Source organism: Salvia miltiorrhiza, chromosome 2 (genome assembly GCF_028751815.1).
Source record: "Salvia miltiorrhiza cultivar Shanhuang (shh) chromosome 2, IMPLAD_Smil_shh, whole genome shotgun sequence".
In the NCBI taxonomy this organism is placed as follows: domain Eukaryota; kingdom Viridiplantae; phylum Streptophyta; class Magnoliopsida; order Lamiales; family Lamiaceae; genus Salvia; species Salvia miltiorrhiza.
Window position 1 is genome coordinate 73,472,135 of NC_080388.1, and position 22,276 is coordinate 73,494,410.

The following is a 22,276-nucleotide window of genomic DNA, read 5'->3' on the forward strand; positions in this document are numbered from 1 at the left end:
GTTGATTAAATCGTGAATTTCCATTCGTTTTGTGATTTTATAACTGTTTTAAAAAATTTACAATAATACTACTACTTTTTCAATTTGTTAAAAAAAATCCTTGTTTTTTTCTATAATCGAAATATTGATGGGTAAACTTTCTAGTGACAATCTTTTTGAGTAATAAATTTTGCAAATAATAAAATAGTAAAAGATTGTGACATTATCGCAATGTTTAAAAAATTATATTAAATTACAAAATATATAATAATCCATGCATTAATCGACAACTAACTATTTAAAAATGTATCACATCACTTTGGCGCAAGGCCACTTTTATTACATTTTCACATCACACTAGTTTAAAAATTAAAGCAACACAAGCCATTCTTGTAACAATAGACAAGAATTTCATATATCAAACAATTAATATACTATATGAACAAATTAATTAATAGAGTTTAATTAATTAAATTGTTTCTTGGCGTGCCTCAAATAGAAAGCCTTTATTCTTCCAAATGCATCATCGATGTATGATGGCTCAATGGCAAATGTTACTCGCATCCAATTTTTCAGCCCTACGCCAATCCCTGCACCCAACCACAACTCAATTGTCACATTCAAAAAGAAAATAAGTTTATTTATATACATAGCTCGATTATCGGAAATAATACAATATTAATTTGTTTGAATTTGCAAATTTTATACGACTTTTAAAACATATTGCAAAAGAATAAATACAGATAGTAATGGTAATATTGTTTTAAAAATCATGCTAGCATTATTAACATGATCGTAAATGTTGTGTTATTTTCTACACTTAATTAGCTATATAACGAGAGTTGCATTTTTCGTGATCACACATTAGAACAATGCATTCGCTGTTAAAATTAATACACTTAAAAAAAAAAGAAGAAAAAAAAATCATTGGCCTCCCAAATTCGAATTCAAGCGATGCATTCATCCAGTAAGAAATGCACTGGGCGTAAATCTTGATGATCAAAAGGATGGAAACAGTTCTCTATTCTCATTTTATATAATGGTTCACATTTGAAACCCTCCTATATATAGGAAGATGTTCAAATCAACATAGAACTATTCTCAGCCTTTGATCGTCATGTGCATCATCTTGATAATTGAAAGCAGCACCCGAATTTTTAATTTTGGGAGAAAAAAAAAGTTTTTCCGAGTTCAATAAATTTTACTATAAATATAATAACTTTATGCATTTAATTAATACAGTGTTCTCAGGTTCTCGTGATAAATGTAATTCTTATATCGACAAACATTTTTATCACCTGGAAGAAGTATGACGGATTCCTCCTTAGCCAGTTTGCAGCAAAAGTCCAATTCATCCTCAATCCCTTCCAACATATCCACATTCAATTTCATCTGAGATGCAAAATCATACAACATACTATTATTCTGAAATCGGAATAAATAAATAAATTGTAAATTAATGTGTGTATATATATTGATAATTACCATGAGAAACATGCATCCTTGAGGTTTGGTAGGGCAAGAAATGCATGGGATTTCATTGATCAGTTTGTAGCATTTCTCTGCAGATTCTCTAATCGTTTTAACAGTCTTGTCAAAGAAATCGGTTGGGGTGCGCTCAAGAATCTCTGCGACCGCTCCCTGTTCACGATTCATGTCCATAAAAATTATTCTCTCCGTCCACAAAAAATTTGTCACAATTTTTTTTTTTTGATTCGTCAACAAAATAATTTACTTTCATTTATAGTAGTAGAGTCTACACAATTCCACTCATATTTGATTAAAATTCGTGTCATCCAAAATGTGATAAATATTTTGTGGACGGAGGGAGTAATTATTAATTTTCGTTATACATATACTACTCCCTCTGTCCCACTAAGTATGACTCCCTATTTTTGGACATTGTAAGAAAAAGAGTGATTAAAAGATAAAGTGATAGAAAGTGGAGTTCACAACTTTTTTGTCAGAGATTTTTTTTTTTGGGTAGGAAATGAGTCATTATTAATAGGATAGACGGAAAAGAAAAGTGAGTTATTATTAATGAGGCGTAGAAAGTACATAAGATGTGACAAAGAAATTTTATCAATGAATTTGCAGGTGTCTATAATAGTATTTGGGTATGCGTCGTACCTGGGTTAGGGTTGCGGGACTAGATGTCATACAGAGATATTTCTGAATGGACTCAATGATCTGATAAAAAAATAAATAAATACTAAGGCTCTTCTTCACTTATATATGAATTAAAAACACGTAAATAAATAAGATTTTATTCAAATAAAATGTTATTTAAATAAAAATTATGAACCATTTAAATATAAAATAATTATACTGGATCCATAAAATAATTGTATTCATAATTTTGAGATCGAATTTCATAGGGGATGTACTAATTTATTTTATAGATTTAGTGAAATTACTCTACATACACAAAAAAAAAAAATCATAATCTTTAAAAACATCATGCTATTATTATAGGGGAAAAATGAGTATATATTCATTCTGAAAAAAAAAGCCTAAAAATTATTCATTTTTCAAAAAATATATAAATTATACGCATTTAAGACTTTTTACTTATGTCGAGCATTAGAGCATTTTGTATTAATTCTCGATCACTGATGCTCGACTCATAATCAACAAATGTCGAGCATTAACGCATTTAATTTTCTAAGAATGCTCGACTACTAATGCTCGATAAACTCGATTCGCAAAAGTCAAACATGTCGGGCATTAATGTTTTCACCACAAATAATATAATGCTCGATAAACTCATCTCGCGATGGCAGAGCATGTCGAGCATTAGTACATTTGTCATTAATTAATACTCAATATTTCGATTTGCATTGTTTGAGCATATCAACCAAAGTTCACGAATCACGATTTAAGCAAAGTTTACTATTTAAGTAAAAACGATTTTGTCCTTTCAAGCTTAAAATAAGTTTTTAAAATTTTCTTTTATAATAAATATTTTTTTATCTTTAAGAACGAGTAAAAGCAATCATTAACCCATTAATATATATAACTCAAGTTTATATATACATATATATATGGAGAGAGAGCAGTGGAGATCGAACCCCCGATTTATTAAGGAGCCGGTTGGGATCGGAAGCCGCGATCCAGCCGAGACGCCAACCGGGAATGAGCCATCTCTTGGAGAGCGATCCAACGGTAAGGACAGGAGTTAGAGATCCAAAAATCCCCATTGGTATGAATTCTTGACTTCCAAAAACAATGTGTCTATAAACTTCATCTGCAATCACAATAATCCCCTTCCTTTGCGCAGTTTCCGCAATCTTCAAACAAAATTTCAAATAGTTTAGTATTAGTGCACAAAGCTAACTACTAAGAACACGGAAACTTAATAAAAAATAAATGCAGTTCAATTGATGATACGCTTCTCCTCCGATCAATACACATTGGGGTTCGAGTCACCAAGCCGGCTTGAGTGTATACACTAAGAAAAGAAAACACTGGCTAATGGTCTTGCAGTTAATTGTTATTTTCGATCATTGATAGGATTTGGGTGGGCTTAAGCCCCCACCAAATCTACTTTTTATGATTATAGGAGTATCTTTTATAAGATTTTTAATTTATCCGAATTTTATGCATATTTTATTATGCAAAAGTCTCCATCAATTAATCGATTAAATTATCTTAAAAATATATTCTCTCGAAAAAAAAATTGAAAATATAATCTATAAATTTTTTTGAAAATATAATCTCTTGAAAATAATTGTCCGATTATTTTACGGCCGGTCGTTAGCTTATATGAAATTATTTTCAAATTCTTTTAATATACGATCGTAAAAATTATATTTATTTTTTAATGCCCCTACATCGTGTTTCGTACCTTTTGCATATGGTCCAAGGTGAAAAGATTTCCAGTAGGGTATCCGGGGGTTGATGACCACCATAGCAATAGTCTCATCATCGGCCACAGCTTCGACACCGTCGAGGTCGACCTCCCAATCTCTGTGGGGAACGAGATCGAATTCGCGGATCTCCATCCCCACCAACTTTGCCCGCTCCTTGTATAGGGGGAACACGGGTCGGGGGAGCAGGATGTTGCCACCGTGACGAGCTAGGACCGTGAGTAGTAGCTCGATCGCCTGGCTCGCCCCCGAGGTTATAAATACATCCTCCTCCAACAACTCGTGTGAAAGATCGCTACTCAAATGCTTCGCAACTGCCCTGTTACGTTACGGTCAAATAAATGAATTGGACTATGTTAGTAGACAACAAGATTTAAATAATCACAATTAAATCTACCACTAGTAAGTTGGGTGATTAATTCGTGTGCCATTTCAGTTTCTTATCGATGGATGCACATGCCCCATGTGTTAGGACTGATCAAACATATCCATAAACAGAAACAAAGAAAGAGAGAGACCCAGAGCGAGTAGTACTCTTGTAGGACTTTTTCTGCGTTCGCCCTTTAATGCATGCACCACACACACACACACAAGTGAGTTTATTTTTCGTGAGATCGTGAGACTAATTAATAAGGTAATATATAGTGTTGAATAAAACAATATATAGTATTGAATAACAATATTAAAAAAATTGGTAAAATTTTGATGCTAAAAAAACTTGGTAAAATTTTCGCTTCCTCCAAGATTCGAACCCAGGTAAAATTCCTCATCCTCCAAGTAAATATTAGTCATAGGATATCTTAAATCAACACCTACAAATCAATCTAAGATCTCACCACATATATGAGGAATGTCATTGGGAACCATTCCCTATATATATATATGAGAAATGAACTAGAGAGAATGCTATCTTTCGTGAGAATGAGATTAATTGATATGAATAAGTCAATGTATGCTTGAATAATGCACGAATAACCATTTAAATCTGAGTTCAAATTATAGAGGGGGTGAAAATTTCACCAATGACTGAATTATGGCTACTATGCATTACAAGCACTTAATTCAACACTTATATATATAGTGACTTATTCATTATTCTAATTTATCATGAAATAGTCCTTCTCACTATAACATAACGCTCATAAAGAGAGAGAGAGAGAGAGAGAGAGAGACCTCCTAGCTGCAGGAAGACCTAAAGGAGGAGGGTAGCCATTGAAGGAGTTAGAGTGAAGGGAGTTGAGAAGAGCTTCAGCAGCAACAGGGGTTGTTTGGAAACTTGGATATGGAGTTGGATCTCCACTTCCAAGATTAATAGTTGATCTCCAATCATTTTTGTTTAGATTCTCACTTATTTTCTTTATCAGATCTCTATTGCTCACATTCACCTCACCCTCTTTCTCATTCTTCAAACCCCATCTCTCCATCTCTCTCTCTCACTTGGAAATATGTATATGTCCAATGAAGATAGAGGAGTCATGTCGGTATATATATAGGAGCCAGTGTTTCATCAAATGTAAGTATAGCTTCAACTACTTTCAATCCAATTCGTCTTCTGTAATTAATGGTACTTGACTATAATTTACAATTTAGATTTGATGTGCGCTAATTATTCTATGTTTTATAGTAATTAATTTATATAATTCCATCAACTCGATATTTATTTGTTTACGTCCTTCCGGGAAAATGTATATACCGAAAAATCGGTATATCGCATTTATCGTCAATCGAAAAATGTCATAAAATATTGAATGTAGATGTCGTTATAGAGATGGGTTAATATAAAAATTAAAGTTATTGTGAGAAATGAAAACAAAATTCCATAAATGCACACTAAAATAATTCTTGTTGCATTTTACAACAATTAATAATAATATTTGCATTCTTAATTATATACCAAACTAATGTATATCAAAGATAAAAATAAAGGTAAATATAAAATATCAAACCACCCCTAAACTATATTATTATTAATTGATTCAGTTTCAAAGCAAATATTCAATCATAGGAGATAGGACTGCACGACCATGTAGATATATAAGTCATTTCACTACAAAAAAACGCACGATTACCGACGGCATTTTGCCGTCGGTAATAAGACACGGCCGCCGGTGATAAAGGCTACCGGCGGCGTTAACTCGCCGTCGCTAACCGGCTCGTCGGTAGCGCCATTACCGACGGCGATCGGCCGCCGCCGGCATTTCCGCCGTTAAATACCGCCGTTGAACGGCGGAGAGTTGCCGGAAAATTACCGACAGCAAATGTCGTCGGTAATTAGCGGCGGCGAGCTCACCGTCGGTAATTTCCACCGGACGGTGGTGGCGCACACGCCGGAGTTGTTCACGGTATTACCGAGGGCAAAATGCCGTCGGTAATTACCGACGGCATTACCGACGGCATTTGCCCTAGGTAATATTTTTTAATTAATTTATTTTATTTTATTTTATTTATTTATTTATTTTATTTATTTATTTATTTTATTATATATCCACAATTTATTTCGGTATTTATACAGTATTGCATAATTTAGACGAACTTCCAGTCGGTCACCCATCTTAGTTGTGCTCTAAGTCAAGCACGCTTAACCTTGAAGTTCTTTTCGAATGGTCACCAGTACAGAACACTCGTATTATTGATATATATAGTATCTATTAATTCATTTAAAGTCTACTTCAATATACAATATCATATATATTCATAACCTTAGAATATGTCGAGATGATATACAAAAAATGTTGTTAATTACGGATTGGGCTCGTTTCCGTTCTTATTTTTATGTCGGAAAAATATTTATTAATTAATTTATTATTAATTTTCGATTTTTTTTTTTCAATTTTCGGAAAAATATTTATTTTCAATTTTATTATAATCACAAAAATTGCCACTCAACTTTAAAATTGATTTCAAACGGAAAATTTTCTTTTTAATATATTATAGATTTTTTTACAACTAAAATAATAATAAAAAAAAAAAAAAAAAAAACTTACCCCATGCCCTACCATGTCGTCCATGAATCTACAAATAATCGATGAGGCTCGTAAAATTGGTGGTTCACTTGTAATCCAATCAAAATCAGTTTTGGTAATAGGATCTCTCATTCCAACTAAAGAGGTTGTTGATAGCATCATGTAACCACCAGTTACGAGTGCCGATTTCATATATTCCTCCATTGTTGGAACATAATTGCTATAGCACCATTCTGCCTCTTTCATATATGCCATTATCAGCTTTATCATCTGCAAAAAACATTAAAACAATTTTAAAACATGAAAATTTTCAGACAAAATTGTCCCATAGAGTAAGTAAATACAGTCAATTTTAGAATACAATCTCGATTTATAGAGAGAGAGATATAGTTTAATATAGTTTAATCAACATAAATTTAGTCTCAATGCAATATTCAACCATATGTAACAATGTGGGATTCACTTGAGAATATATAGCATTATTAGCTATTTATAACGTGTGTTTTGGACAACCTTTTCGTCTACGAAAATTCTTCTTTAATTTAATGAAGTGGACACGAATTTTAAGAAAAAAATATTGTGTATATGATAAATGGAGCAATTTCGAAAAAAAATTATGATAATTAATGAATTTACGTGGTCCATTAGTGACAATATGTGTAAATATGTAAAAAAAAAAAAAAATAGGGTGATAATTAATAAGATTATTTCTACAAAGAGATTTGAAAACACTAAAAGTTACGGTCACGTTTTAACAATTAGCTCGTCAGAGGAGCAAGACTGCTAAAGTTCAAAAGCTGTGTTTGAACTAATTGTTCTTTTTTGTTTGTGTTGTAAGGTGGTGGTTTGTATTGAAAATTGGTAAATAAAAATTCTATTAACCAAAAATAAAATAAAAAAAGAAACATCAATCAACCAAATTATATATTACAACACTTTGGCATAAGGCCACTTTTATTACACTTTCACATTACACTCGTTCGAAAATTAAAGCAAACTAAACAATTCTTGTAATATATACAAGAAATTGTACATATCAAACATATAGCGATATCAAGAAGAACATATATATGAAGATCTGCGACGGATGCATCATTATGATTATAATTTTTTAAAATTGTTTTATACTATCATGCAAGAAACACATTAATTAATCGAGATTAATTAAAGTGTTTTCTTGGCGTGCCTCAAATAGAAAGCCTTTATTCTTCCAAATGCATCATCGATGTATGATGGCTCAATGGCAAATGTTACTCGCATCCAATTCTTCAGCCCTACGCCAATCCCTGCACCCAACCACAACTCAATTGTCACATTCAAAATAAATAAATAAATTATGATTGTCGGAAATAATAAAATATTAGTAATTTGTTTGAATTTGCAATTATTATACGATTTTTTATAACATTGTAATTATAAAACAATTTTTAACCTTTTTAATTTGTGATTGCAAAACTAGGGTTTTTTAATTTGTGTTATATTTTTTACACTTAGCTATATATATAGGAAGAGGCTTAAAATGGAAACAGAGAATTTTTCTCAGTTCTTTGATCGCCAAGATATATATCTATATATGTTGGATGCACCATCTTTATAGATGAATGCAGCACCAGGATTCAAACCCCGAAGAAAGCTAAAATTTCAATTTTTTTAAGTGTGGTGAATTTCACTATAATTACAGTAACTTTTTATGGCCAATGCAATATTCTCATAATAAATGTAGTCCTTATAATAACGACACATTTTTATCACCTGGAAGAAGTATGACGGATTCCTCCTTAGCCAGTTTGCAGCAAAAGTCCAATTCATCCTCAATCCCTTCCAACATATCCACCTTCAATTTCATCTGAGATGCAAAAATCATATTATTGTTCACCATTTCATTATGAAATCAAAAAAAAGAAAAACATTGTACATTAATGTATACATATTTTTTTCTTAATTACCATGAGAAACATGCATCCTTGAGGTTTGGTGGGGCAAGTGATGCATGGGATTTCATTGATAAGTTTGTAGCATTTCTCTGCAGATTCTCTAATCGTTTTAACAGTCTTGTCGAAGAAATCGGTTGGGGTGCGCTCAACAATCTCCGCCACCGCACCCTGTTGACGTCCACAAAAATTAATTTATTAATTTTCAATTATATAAGATGTGACAAAGAAATCAAATCGATGAATTAAAAATTGATTTTGTTACCTGGATTAGGGTTGCGGGACTAGATGTCATGCAGAGATATTTCTGAATGGACTCAATGATCTGATTTAAAAAAAAAACACTTTTACTAAGGCTCTTCTTCATTTTATGAATTAAAAACACTTATGTATATAGTAGGATTAAAGTAGTATTTAACATAAAATTTAAGAACAACAAATACATATAAAAAAGAAAAAAACTCATAACCCTAAGATCGAATCTCACGAGGAACGTATTTTACTTTAAAGGTTCAGTGCAAATTACTCTATGAGAATCCAGCGAGAATACTATCTTTTGTGAGAAGGAAAATAGATATGAATAACCCAGTAAATAAAGTTGAATAAGCTACTTGTAATAAACGAATAATCATTAATTCAAAGTTCGATTATTCATGCATTACAATTATATATATATATATATATATATATATATATATATAGAAAGAGAGAGAAGTGGAGATCGAACCCCCGATTTATTAAGGAGCCGGTTGGGATCGGAAGCAGCGATCCAACCGAGGCGCCAACCGGGAATGAGCCATCGCTTGGAGAGTGATCCAACGGTAAGGACAGGAGTTAGAGATCCAAAAATCCCCATTGGTATGAATTCTTGATTTCCAAAAACAATGTGTCTATAAACTTCATCTGCAATCACAATAATCCCCTTCCTTTGCGCAGTTTCCGCAATCTTCAAAACATAATTTCAAATAGTTTAGTAATTAGTGCACAAAGCTAACTAACATGGAAACTTAAAAAATAAACGCAGTTCAATCGATAAAACGCTTCTTCTCCCATCATACTTAGGGATTCGAGTCACCAAGTCGGCTTGAGTGTGCACACTAAGAAAATAAAACATTGGCTAGTGGTCTTGCCTCAATTAATTGATTATTTAATTAGTTAATTGTAGTATTTTCGATCATTGATAGGATTTGAGTGGGCTTAAGCCCCCACCAAATCTATTTTTTATGATTATATTATTTTTTTATAAGATTTTTTATATTTATCCGAATTTTCCATCGATCAATTAAATTATCTAAAAAATATATTCTCTCAAAGAAAATTTTAAAAATATATTATTATAAAAGATTTTAGGTCTGCCACTACAAGAAAATTAACACGCAAGCAAGGGCCGAAAATAACAACCGTTATTTACGGTCATTAAAGTGGCGGGCATGACGACCGATTAACGATCGTTCTATTTTTGTTTTTTCTTAAATATTTTTAAAATCAACGACCGAAAAGATTGTCGTTAGTGTTGTAATTTTTTAAAAATAATTGTCCGATTATTTTAGGACCGGTCATTAGCTTATATGAAATTATTTTTAAATATAACGACCGTTTTAAAGGTCGTAAAAATTATATTTATTTTTTAATGTCCCTGTATCGCGTTACGTACCTTTTGCATATGGTCCAAAGTAAAAAGATTCCCAGTAGGATATCCAGGGTTGATGACCACCATAGCAATAGTCTCATCGTCGGCCAAAGCCTCGACGGCATCGAGATCGGCCTCCCAATCTCTATATGGAAGGAGGTCGAATTCGCGGACCTCCAACCCCACCAGCTCCGCCCGCGCCTTGTACAGGGGAAACACGGGCCGAGGGAGCAGGATGTTGCCGCCGGGGCGAGCCAGGACCGTGAGCAGGAGCTCGATCGCCTGGCTCGCCCCCGAGGTTATGAACACATCCTCCTCCAACAACACGTGTGGAAGATCGCCACTCAAATGCTTCGCAATTGCCCTGTTACGTTGCAGTGAACAAACAAACGAATAATTGGACTATGTTAGTAGACAACAAAATTTAAATAATCTCAAATATATATCCACCACTAATTTTGTTTCCACTTTTTACCTAATTAGTACGTAGGTGTATATACTAAGTTAAGTAATTAATTAACTCGCTTTCACTATCTTATTATAGATGCATGCTTCATGTGTTAGAGCTTATCAAACACACACACACACACACACACAGTGGTATTCTTATACAATCGTCAAATTTATCATAAGAAAATTAAAAATACATAATGATTTTTTCTCCATCCACCCCATATATATACATGTGTATGTGTGTGTGTTAGAGGTGATCAAACATCCATAGAGAGAGAGAGAGAGAGAGAGACCTCCTAGCTGCAGGAAGACCAAAAGGAGGAGGGTAGCCATTGAAGGAGTTGGAGTGAAGGGAGTTGAGAAGGGCTTCTTCTGCAACGAGGGTTGTTTGGAAACTTGGATATGGAGTTGGATCTCCATTTCCAAGATTGATAACTGATCTAGCATCGTTTTTGTTGAGATTTTCACTTATTTTCTTTATCAGATCTCTATTTGTCACACTCACCCTACCCTCTTTCTCATTCTTCAAACTGCTCTCCATCTCTCTCTCTCTCTCTCTCTCTCTCTCTCTCTCTCACTTGGAAATGTGTATGAAGATGGAGGAGTCATGTGGTATATATAGGCGCCAATGCTTCATCATGTTACAGCTTCAACCATTGCAATCCAATTCGTCTGCTGTAATGGTAATTTAATTACTTAAAATTTTAGATTTAATATTTATGTGTATGTGCTAAGGATTGAGATCAAAAAACCTTTTTTAACGTAAAAATTATGATCTCAATTTTAGCTTTCAGTTTTATTTAGTACTAGTAATTTTAATTAGGGTTAACCATATTCGAATCACGGTTTATGTAAGTAAGGATATTGATGATTTCATGATTATGATTTTATATAATTTTCAGTTCTCAATGAATAATTATTACTAATTGGGACTGTTTTTTTTTTTTTTTCTTTCTTTCTTTCTTTTCTTTTCTATGACAGAACTTGTGTGGCAGCTATTTTCGGTACAACTTATATATAAAAAAGTAAATTATATTTAGAAAATTCAATTTTGACTTACTCGAATCTATAGAAGTACAAAAGTTTTTTTTTTTTTTGTTTTGGTTTTTTGATTTTATTTTACTTTTTATATTGCAAAAAACGCCTCAAGTTGAAGCCTTTCGTTTCTTTATTTGATAAAATATATATTAGAACAACAAACAACCGATTATTTTCTAGTTCATCAACTCTGATTCGATGATCGATGTTCTTCCTTAATTAATTTCAACACAAAAAAGAATGCAAATCAACAATCATGATATAACTTATTGGTTCTAAAATAATAAAAGACGTTCAGCTAAACTTGATTTCAGTAATGATAATATTAATTATAAGATATTATCAGTGGGGGTTCATCATATTTTAATTAGGATTCATAGGTATTATCATGCTGTTTTCAAGTTTAGATTTTTAGTCAGTAATTGATGATATATTTCATTAGTATATTGTTAAAACAATGACTCTCTACCTTCAAAATACCATAACTTAATTATCGTACCATTTTTCTTAATTAAAATTTCGTAACAGCAACATTTTCACTTTTTTTCGAAGATTAATTAAGGCTAGTGCTCAACTGAAATTAATTAAATACACATGGTTGGATTATAAATTATTTTTTATTTTTTGGACGTATATTTGAGGGTTTCTTCTTTCTCAAAACGATGCCGTTTTTTGTTGATAATGTGGAAAGTTTTTAGCTGACAAGTGAAACGGAGCTTCTGGGAATAATTAATTAATTTGAGCTTATTGTAATTACACAATATGGTGTTTTATTGCAATAACATAATATATAATATATTAATATGGCGTTGTATTGATAGAACTCATAGAAAAATTATGATGTAAATGACTTTAAAATTCTTGTTTTGAGACAATTAACCCCTAAAATAATACCCCATATCTGATACAGAGGATTCATTCCAGCTTTGTCACGACCGGCCTTAATTAAGGATAATTAATCCGGAAAACCATGACTGGGGAAGGGAAATTAAGAAGCGGGTTGAGAAAGGGGCGCATAAAAGAATACTCAAAGGACTTGAATACGCGTGAAATATTCCTTAAAAGGGAAAAAGGCATAGGTCGCATAAAAAGGGTACTCAAAGAACTTGTATACGCGTTATATTCCTTAAAAGGAAAAAGGCATCGTTAGGGGCTTGGCTAAAATATTATCAGAGTTTGCAACGGAAGGCGTAACTGAAATAATCAGTGTTTATAGCGGAATGCATAACTGAGATACATGTATGAAGACATGTACCCTTTCTGAGCCTACTTTAAGTTCGACAAAAACTCCACTCAGCAACAACACTTCATCGCCCATCACAGCTCAACCTGCACAAACATAAACATCGAAGGGCTAAGTACAAGAGTACTTAGTGGGCAGTGCCAAGCATATAACATAATATCAACAACAAAACACAACTTCGCATAAGAGGCATAAGTTTCTTTCATATCATTTGCTCATTAAACATTTCCAAATTCATAAATAGCATAAGGGCATTCTTCATCATCAACAATCATAAACAAACATCGTGTCGTGGAGAAGGCCTTCCCCAACGAACACGGGCATCGCACCGTGAGAGGGGGCCTCCCTCAGCGGTCACGGCATCGTACTATTGAGGGAGGCCTCCCCCAATAGACGCTGTAACACTGGCATACTGGCATACTGGCATCGCGCCGCGAGAGAGGCCTCTCTCAGCGGACACGGGCATCGCGCCGTGAGGAAGGCCCTCCTCAGCGGACACGGCATCGTACTGTTGAGGGAGGCCTCCCCCAACATACGCAAGCATCAAACATAAGCATAAACTTATCAGCGTAAAGCATTCAAGCGTAAATAAGCGTAATCATTTAATGTGCATCATAATAAAGCTTAACTCATTTAAGCGTAATAAAGCATACCATACTTGAAGATCCAATTTGCATTTTAAAGCATAACACTTGCATAGCATTTTATTTACGCGTAAGAAATTGCCCACCTCAATTGTTCTTAAAGCTGGCGTGGAGTCGTTTCTTCTTCGGCTTCACTTTCTGTCGCCCGGACCTTCATTGATGAAGAGTCGATAAGTTCGTGAAGTAATTGTCATAAGACAAAGTCTAATTCTACGTGCCTAGGGTATCTTTTAGTGTTTTAGGGTTCTAGCATCCATAATTCGTTACATTAAAGACAGTCAAAAATCAATCATACCTCGTCTAATCTCATTCAAACACATAGGCAACACAAACACATAAGGCACATAAGAATCACAATCAAACATCATCAAAACATGCTCTGTTTTTACACTGACTCAACTTCAAAATTTAATCTGTTCTGACTCCGACATCTCCTGGACTCGAGACTCATACCGAAAGAAAGATCTTCGAATCTAGTTTCATATAAAAAAAAAGTAGAGTCGAAAACTCCAAGTGGTTTGAGAGATATGACGTTTTTACCACGATCTACCATGTTCGGCAGTTTTGAACAATCGAAAACTTGGATTTTTGACAAATAGTAAACGTTGTCAAACTGGGCTCAACTTTGGTGGATATCTAGCTAACACAATAAGGTTAATACCATAAAAATTTGGAAAGCTAGATCACACAGGAAGCTACTGAAATAAATGACTCTTTCATCTGTTCTCTGAAATTCTCGGTAGTTATGTGCAGTTTAGGTTTTGCATTTTAAAGAAGTATCAAACGAAGTTGGAATGGCTTGAAATTTTACCAGGGTACTCAAGACTCATGTCAGGACTTGCTATAAAATTTTCAAAGCTATTAGACATCGACAAACCGTCGATCACAGTAGGTCAGTAGGCCTACGAAATTCATATTTATAAGTCCTTAAAAAAAATAATTTATATAAATCAAGAAATAAGAGTTTAATCCCAAAAATATTCATTAAAAGTCCATCATAATTTAAATAAAGAACGGACCTCATTTAAAATAAATAGTCCCAAACTTGTTACGCACATAAACGAAATCTTTCATGAAACATCCTTTAAAATAAACTTTGATACATAGAAAATAATTCAACAACTTGAGCTCTTAAGGGGTTGTTTTGCAACAGACACCAAATCTGCCTCGGATCTCCAAATGATGCTCCAAAAGACATTCTGGAAACTAGACATTTCAAGGATCATTCTCCAATTTGAATCGAATGAAAAACAATTCAAACGAGCAAGATATGCCCTCTCAAAGATGGGTATTTAACAAGCAAAAATCTGAAAATTTCAGATTTCCAGATTACAACCAAGTCAGTGGGCTTTCTTTAAAAATTCATATCTCCCTTTACAAAACTCCACTGGGAACCCCAAGGGTCAATCTGGAAACTAGGGAGAGATCATAACACTCTCCAGTTGGATTTAATCTAAGAACATTCATGGTTTAGAAGATATGACTGTCTAAAGTTCAGTGCACAAAAAGCGTTCAAGTTTGGCAGATTCATAACATAAATCAGAAAACCAACTTTAGGCTTCACCAAAAATTCTAAAACTAAGCAAGTAAGTTCCCAACATGTCATTGAATATTCAGTAGAAAGCTAGGCTTGAGAATCAAAGATTTAAGTCGGGCTTTGCCACCTCAAAGTCGTAGGTTTGTAAAATCTACTGGATGGTACATGGAATAAGAACTAGATTTCAAGAATTTATACCGGTTGTTTCCCTTATTCAAAAATGGTGAGGCCGATGTCAAAAGAAAGATACGGGAGTCTAGAGTGACATATTCAAGTTTCAAAGGTTTTCACCGATTGAAACTTTACTTATGGCCTCCCAAAGATTGTTTACCAAAAATGTATTCCAGATGGGCAGTGATGTTTACAAATTCATAAATAAATCATAAGAGCTTCAAACCTTCTGAAATTTTGCCAAAGTATAGAAAACATATGAAAGATGATACACAATTAATTTGGGAATTTTTGGGAACCTTTTGGATGGCTGGAATCGCCTTGCAAAACACTGCCGGAGCAGTGTACTTATGGCAGAACTCGTGGCTGCTCTTCGGTTCCTTAGTGAAGAATGAAGATGATGAAAAGATTGTTGCCTGTATAATGGAATGTTAGATGCATTCTTGCGTGTGGTGGGGAAGGGAGTAGGTGGAAAGTTTGGTGTAGTGGAATTAGTGGAGTGGAAAGGGTGGTGAGAAAAAATGTAGTGGAAGAAAGCAAAAGGTGGTGGAGATAGTTGGTGGAGTGGAGAAGTGGAGATTATGCGTGTATAGTGTAGGAGACATTAGGGAGTGGAAAAAAAATAATGATGATTGTATGCTTACATATATGTCTAGCATATTCATGTATCTACTTCATAGCATTGATAGGTGAAACTGTAATTGGTTATAAGAGTTTGTAAAGTATGAGAATGAGATTGATGAATAAATGAATTATATCCTCATGCCTTGGTGATGCTAATACAGTAATATGAATCTAGATTAAATCCGTAGATTGAATTTGCGTTGCAGTCGGAATAATTTCTCGACTTCTAGTAGCACTAATAAAATATAACTGCTTCTGTTTCTCGATTAATAAATAACATGACTTTGCTAAGTCAGTTATAACTTGGAAATAATAATTATTGATTGCTCAATAATCCTCGTCGCGTTTTTTTTTTTTTTTTTTTTTTTTTCATACGTTATAAAAATATAACGCTAAAATGATAACTCTGCCTCTGATAAAAAAAATCAGAACCATAAACTGGATTCATTTATAAAAAAATTGCATTTACTAGTTTTTATCATAAATAAAAGAGCGGGCTACTACATACTACCCCTCTTAACAAAAATTTCGTCCCGAAATTTGCATATCTCTGCTAAAACAATTCGGGGTATTTTTCCTTCATCTTGTTTTCAAGCTCCCACGTAGCTTTTCTTGTCTGCGGTGTCTCCATAAGATTTTCACTGATGTGATTGAGGCTGATTTCGCAAGTGTCCACGTATTGCTGGCAAGGGGGTGCGGGTGTTCCCAACTGCTGAACCTCGTTGTCTATTGGGGCATTGCGTGGAGTAGTGACCTTTTTGGCCACAATTGTAACAACCGTTAGTTCCAGCCCGACAAATACCCCTATGCATCTTACCACAATTTGGGCAAGGTAAAACTCCTTTCTGACCTTGGTTACCCCCAGTTCGCTCGAGGTTAGTCTGTGCCTCGTGCCTTGGTTGAATAAACTGTTCGGCCCGTTCATATTCTTGCCACACTTTCTTACTAGTCTGATTGATATTGTCTTCGTTGTTGTCCCACTTGCGCTTCCCTTTGAGAGTATGTGAGGCTACTGGTGGATCATTTGGCGTTGAGATCAACAATGGGGCTGACTTGTCCGACGGCATTGCAGCTTCAACGTCAAGTGCCCTGTTCAAAGACTCCGTGTATGAGAGTCCTCCGTGGCTTGCTAGAGCCATCTTAATTTCGTACCGTAGACCGGCACAAAATTTCTCTGCCATCTTCTCATCTGTGTCCACTTGTTGCGGAGCAAACCTAGACAGGTTGCAGAATTCCTTGTCGTATTCAACCACAGATTTATTTCCTTGCTTCAACTCGTAGAACTCAGCTTCTTTCTTCTTCCTATAGCTTTTCGGAATATATTTATCATATAATCCCGTCTTAAAATCTTCCCAAGTATAACTTGCCCATTGTTCAGGTGTCAGAATTTTTCGACGTGCTTCCCACCAGAAGTCAGCTGATCCTGTTAGTTGGAAAGAGACGCAAGATAGGCGCTCCTCATCAGTACAACGTAGAAAGTTGAAAATGCGTTCCATTGCACGCACCCAAATCTCAGCTTCAGCCGGTTCACTCGTTCCGTCAAACGTAGGTGGATTTTGCCTTAAAAAGAGTTCTTCGACTCTCCTAGTCGGAGGCGGAGGGGATGGGTTATGTCCTCGAGCATCTTGTGGTTCTTCGGGTACAGCGTTACGGTTTCTGCGATTGTTATTGTTTTTCGCAGGGCGTCCTCTCTTAGGCGGCATTCTGATAGCAAAGATGTGCCAATTAGTACACTCTAGCATAATCTAATACAAGCCTCAAAAGAATTCTTGTAAATGTCAACTTAATATAACTTGTAAACAAGTCATGACTCCAATGACATCATTGATCATTGATGTAGTAAGCTTTAAGGGTCCTTAGCATCTCAAATCTATGAGTCATAACAATCCTTAAGCATATATTATCACATCATCTAAACTGGATACTTAAGCATAAGTCATGGAGATTTATAGTGGCTATAATATCATCAGCTTAAGAAAATTTTTTTCTATACGTATCACTTATCTTGCTTCCTTCACTATAGCCACCAAAAGATACAATCTAATTTTTTTCTATGTTTGCTTCTATGTTCTGTCGTAGTGGTGATCTCATATCTTAATAGCTCTATGTTCATAGGGATTCATTCCATAGGCATACTTAATCGCGCTTGCGTAAATCATTTCATTCAATAACAACATAACATAGTTATTAACAGTTACTCACTTTGCTATTACGATAATTTTCACTTTTTGTAAATATTAACTCAAAACTTGGAAGAGCATACCATTATGCTTCGTTGAGTGTGATACGATGAAGTGCTGAGCTTTGTCGATTGAACTCTAGACACTTTAGTGATCCATTCTAAGTTTGGCTTAAATAAACTATTAGGCTCAGAGCAAACGAACTGCTCTGATACCACTCTGTCACGACCGGCCTTAATTAAGGATAATTAATCCGGAAAACCATGACTGGGGAAGGGAAATTAAGAAGCGGGTTGAGAAAGGGGCGCATAAAAGAATACTCAAAGGACTTGAATACGCGTGAAATATTCCTTAAAAGGGAAAAAGGCATAGGTCGCATAAAAAGGGTACTCAAAGAACTTGTATACGCGTTATATTCCTTAAAAGGAAAAAGGCATCGTTAGGGGCTTGGCTAAAATATTATCAGAGTTTGCAACGGAAGGCGTAACTGAAATAATCAGTGTTTATAGCGGAATGCATAACTGAGATACATGTATGAAGACATGTACCCTTTCTGAGCCTACTTTAAGTTCGACAAAAACTCCACTCAGCAACAACACTTCATCGCCCATCACAGCTCAACCTGCACAAACATAAACATCGAAGGGCTAAGTACAAGAGTACTTAGTGGGCAGTGCCAAGCATATAACATAATATCAACAACAAAACACAACTTCGCATAAGAGGCATAAGTTTCTTTCATATCATTTGCTCATTAAACATTTCCAAATTCATAAATAGCATAAGGGCATTCTTCATCATCAACAATCATAAACAAACATCGTGTCGTGGAGAAGGCCTTCCCCAACGAACACGGGCATCGCACCGTGAGAGGGGGCCTCCCTCAGCGGTCACGGCATCGTACTATTGAGGGAGGCCTCCCCCAATAGACGCTGTAACACTGGCATACTGGCATACTGGCATCGCGCCGCGAGAGAGGCCTCTCTCAGCGGACACGGGCATCGCGCCGTGAGGAAGGCCCTCCTCAGCGGACACGGCATCGTACTGTTGAGGGAGGCCTCCCCCAACATACGCAAGCATCAAACATAAGCATAAACTTATCAGCGTAAAGCATTCAAGCGTAAATAAGCGTAATCATTTAATGTGCATCATAATAAAGCTTAACTCATTTAAGCGTAATAAAGCATACCATACTTGAAGATCCAATTTGCATTTTAAAGCATAACACTTGCATAGCATTTTATTTACGCGTAAGAAATTGCCCACCTCAATTGTTCTTAAAGCTGGCGTGGAGTCGTTTCTTCTTCGGCTTCACTTTCTGTCGCCCGGACCTTCATTGATGAAGAGTCGATAAGTTCGTGAAGTAATTGTCATAAGACAAAGTCTAATTCTACGTGCCTAGGGTATCTTTTAGTGTTTTAGGGTTCTAGCATCCATAATTCGTTACATTAAAGACAGTCAAAAATCAATCATACCTCGTCTAATCTCATTCAAACACATAGGCAACACAAACACATAAGGCACATAAGAATCACAATCAAACATCATCAAAACATGCTCTGTTTTTACACTGACTCAACTTCAAAATTTAATCTGTTCTGACTCCGACATCTCCTGGACTCGAGACTCATACCGAAAGAAAGATCTTCGAATCTAGTTTCATATAAAAAAAAAGTAGAGTCGAAAACTCCAAGTGGTTTGAGAGATATGACGTTTTTACCACGATCTACCATGTTCGGCAGTTTTGAACAATCGAAAACTTGGATTTTTGACAAATAGTAAACGTTGTCAAACTGGGCTCAACTTTGGTGGATATCTAGCTAACACAATAAGGTTAATACCATAAAAATTTGGAAAGCTAGATCACACAGGAAGCTACTGAAATAAATGACTCTTTCATCTGTTCTCTGAAATTCTCGGTAGTTATGTGCAGTTTAGGTTTTGCATTTTAAAGAAGTATCAAACGAAGTTGGAATGGCTTGAAATTTTACCAGGGTACTCAAGACTCATGTCAGGACTTGCTATAAAATTTTCAAAGCTATTAGACATCGACAAACCGTCGATCACAGTAGGTCAGTAGGCCTACGAAATTCATATTTATAAGTCCTTAAAAAAAATAATTTATATAAATCAAGAAATAAGAGTTTAATCCCAAAAATATTCATTAAAAGTCCATCATAATTTAAATAAAGAACGGACCTCATTTAAAATAAATAGTCCCAAACTTGTTACGCACATAAACGAAATCTTTCATGAAACATCCTTTAAAATAAACTTTGATACATAGAAAATAATTCAACAACTTGAGCTCTTAAGGGGTTGTTTTGCAACAGACACCAAATCTGCCTCGGATCTCCAAATGATGCTCCAAAAGACATTCTGGAAACTAGACATTTCAAGGATCATTCTCCAATTTGAATCGAATGAAAAACAATTCAAACGAGCAAGATATGCCCTCTCAAAGATGGGTATTTAACAAGCAAAAATCTGAAAATTTCAGATTTCCAGATTACAACCAAGTCAGTGGGCTTTCTTTAAAAATTCATATCTCCCTTTACAAAACTCCACTGGGAACCCCAAGGGTCAATCTGGAAACTAGGGAGAGATCATAACACTCTCCAGTTGGATTTAATCTAAGAACATTCATGGTTTAGAAGATATGACTGTCTAAAGTTCAGTGCACAAAAAGCGTTCAAGTTTGGCAGATTCATAACATAAATCAGAAAACCAACTTTAGGCTTCACCAAAAATTCTAAAACTAAGCAAGTAAGTTCCCAACATGTCATTGAATATTCAGTAGAAAGCTAGGCTTGAGAATCAAAGATTTAAGTCGGGCTTTGCCACCTCAAAGTCGTAGGTTTGTAAAATCTACTGGATGGTACATGGAATAAGAACTAGATTTCAAGAATTTATACCGGTTGTTTCCCTTATTCAAAAATGGTGAGGCCGATGTCAAAAGAAAGATACGGGAGTCTAGAGTGACATATTCAAGTTTCAAAGGTTTTCACCGATTGAAACTTTACTTATGGCCTCCCAAAGATTGTTTACCAAAAATGTATTCCAGATGGGCAGTGATGTTTACAAATTCATAAATAAATCATAAGAGCTTCAAACCTTCTGAAATTTTGCCAAAGTATAGAAAACATATGAAAGATGATACACAATTAATTTGGGAATTTTTGGGAACCTTTTGGATGGCTGGAATCGCCTTGCAAAACACTGCCGGAGCAGTGTACTTATGGCAGAACTCGTGGCTGCTCTTCGGTTCCTTAGTGAAGAATGAAGATGATGAAAAGATTGTTGCCTGTATAATGGAATGTTAGATGCATTCTTGCGTGTGGTGGGGAAGGGAGTAGGTGGAAAGTTTGGTGTAGTGGAATTAGTGGAGTGGAAAGGGTGGTGAGAAAAAATGTAGTGGAAGAAAGCAAAAGGTGGTGGAGATAGTTGGTGGAGTGGAGAAGTGGAGATTATGCGTGTATAGTGTAGGAGACATTAGGGAGTGGAAAAAAAATAATGATGATTGTATGCTTACATATATGTCTAGCATATTCATGTATCTACTTCATAGCATTGATAGGTGAAACTGTAATTGGTTATAAGAGTTTGTAAAGTATGAGAATGAGATTGATGAATAAATGAATTATATCCTCATGCCTTGGTGATGCTAATACAGTAATATGAATCTAGATTAAATCCGTAGATTGAATTTGCGTTGCAGTCGGAATAATTTCTCGACTTCTAGTAGCACTAATAAAATATAACTGCTTCTGTTTCTCGATTAATAAATAACATGACTTTGCTAAGTCAGTTATAACTTGGAAATAATAATTATTGATTGCTCAATAATCCTCGTCGCGTTTTTTTTTTTTTTTTTTTTTTTTTCATACGTTATAAAAATATAACGCTAAAATGATAACTCTGCCTCTGATAAAAAAAATCAGAACCATAAACTGGATTCATTTATAAAAAAATTGCATTTACTAGTTTTTATCATAAATAAAAGAGCGGGCTACT

General features: G+C 34.7%; 2 protein-coding genes and 1 pseudogene across 7 annotated transcripts; all 3 read right to left on the minus strand.

The window, feature by feature from the left end:
- Window positions 1-210: 210 nt before the first annotated feature.
- Window positions 211-5,313, minus strand: LOC131009247 (probable aminotransferase TAT2; annotated as a pseudogene).
- A 2,391-nt stretch (window positions 5,314-7,704) lies between these two features.
- LOC131009249 (probable aminotransferase TAT2) lies at window positions 7,705-11,784 on the minus strand. The gene is made up of 7 exons (XM_057936520.1): window positions 11,119-11,784; window positions 10,397-10,736; window positions 9,470-9,688; window positions 9,008-9,067; window positions 8,758-8,913; window positions 8,564-8,657; window positions 7,705-8,097 (listed from the first exon to the last, which is right to left on the minus strand). Exons 1-7 carry the CDS (start codon window positions 11,364-11,366, stop codon window positions 7,976-7,978), a joined length of 1,239 nt encoding a protein of 412 aa, XP_057792503.1. The 5' UTR covers window positions 11,367-11,784; the 3' UTR covers window positions 7,705-7,975.
- Window positions 11,785-12,957: 1,173 nt separating this feature from the next.
- On the minus strand, window positions 12,958-22,144 carry LOC131009258 (uncharacterized). 6 transcript variants are annotated; one of them, XM_057936539.1, is made up of 5 exons: window positions 21,450-22,144; window positions 19,529-19,593; window positions 15,758-17,786; window positions 13,837-13,901; window positions 12,958-13,192 (listed from the first exon to the last, which is right to left on the minus strand). In XM_057936539.1, exon 3 carries the CDS (start codon window positions 17,783-17,785, stop codon window positions 16,721-16,723), a length of 1,065 nt encoding a protein of 354 aa, XP_057792522.1. In that variant the 5' UTR covers window position 17,786; window positions 19,529-19,593; window positions 21,450-22,144; the 3' UTR covers window positions 12,958-13,192; window positions 13,837-13,901; window positions 15,758-16,720. The 6 variants fall into 6 exon arrangements, with proteins under 6 accessions (XP_057792522.1, XP_057792523.1, XP_057792521.1 ...); XM_057936540.1 differs by having other exon boundaries at window positions 21,377-22,144; XM_057936538.1 differs by having other exon boundaries at window positions 19,529-22,144.
- Between the last annotated feature and the right edge of the window lie 132 nt (window positions 22,145-22,276).

Coding starts and splice junctions, on each gene's coding strand:
- LOC131009249 (XM_057936520.1), bottom strand. CDS start 11,366: ATGGAGAGCAGTTTGAAGAATGAGAAAGAGGGTAGGGTGAGTGTGACA. Junction 9,068..9,469: donor GGCTCCTTAATAAATCGGGG/GTTCGATCTCCA, acceptor TTTTTAAATCAG/ATCATTGAGTCCATTCAGAA. Junction 8,098..8,563: donor ATCCGTCATACTTCTTCCAG/GTGATAAAAATG, acceptor GGTTGGGTGCAG/GGATTGGCGTAGGGCTGAAG.
- LOC131009258 (XM_057936537.1), bottom strand. CDS start 17,824: ATGCTAGAGTGTACTAATTGGCACATCTTTGCTATCAGAATGCCGCCT.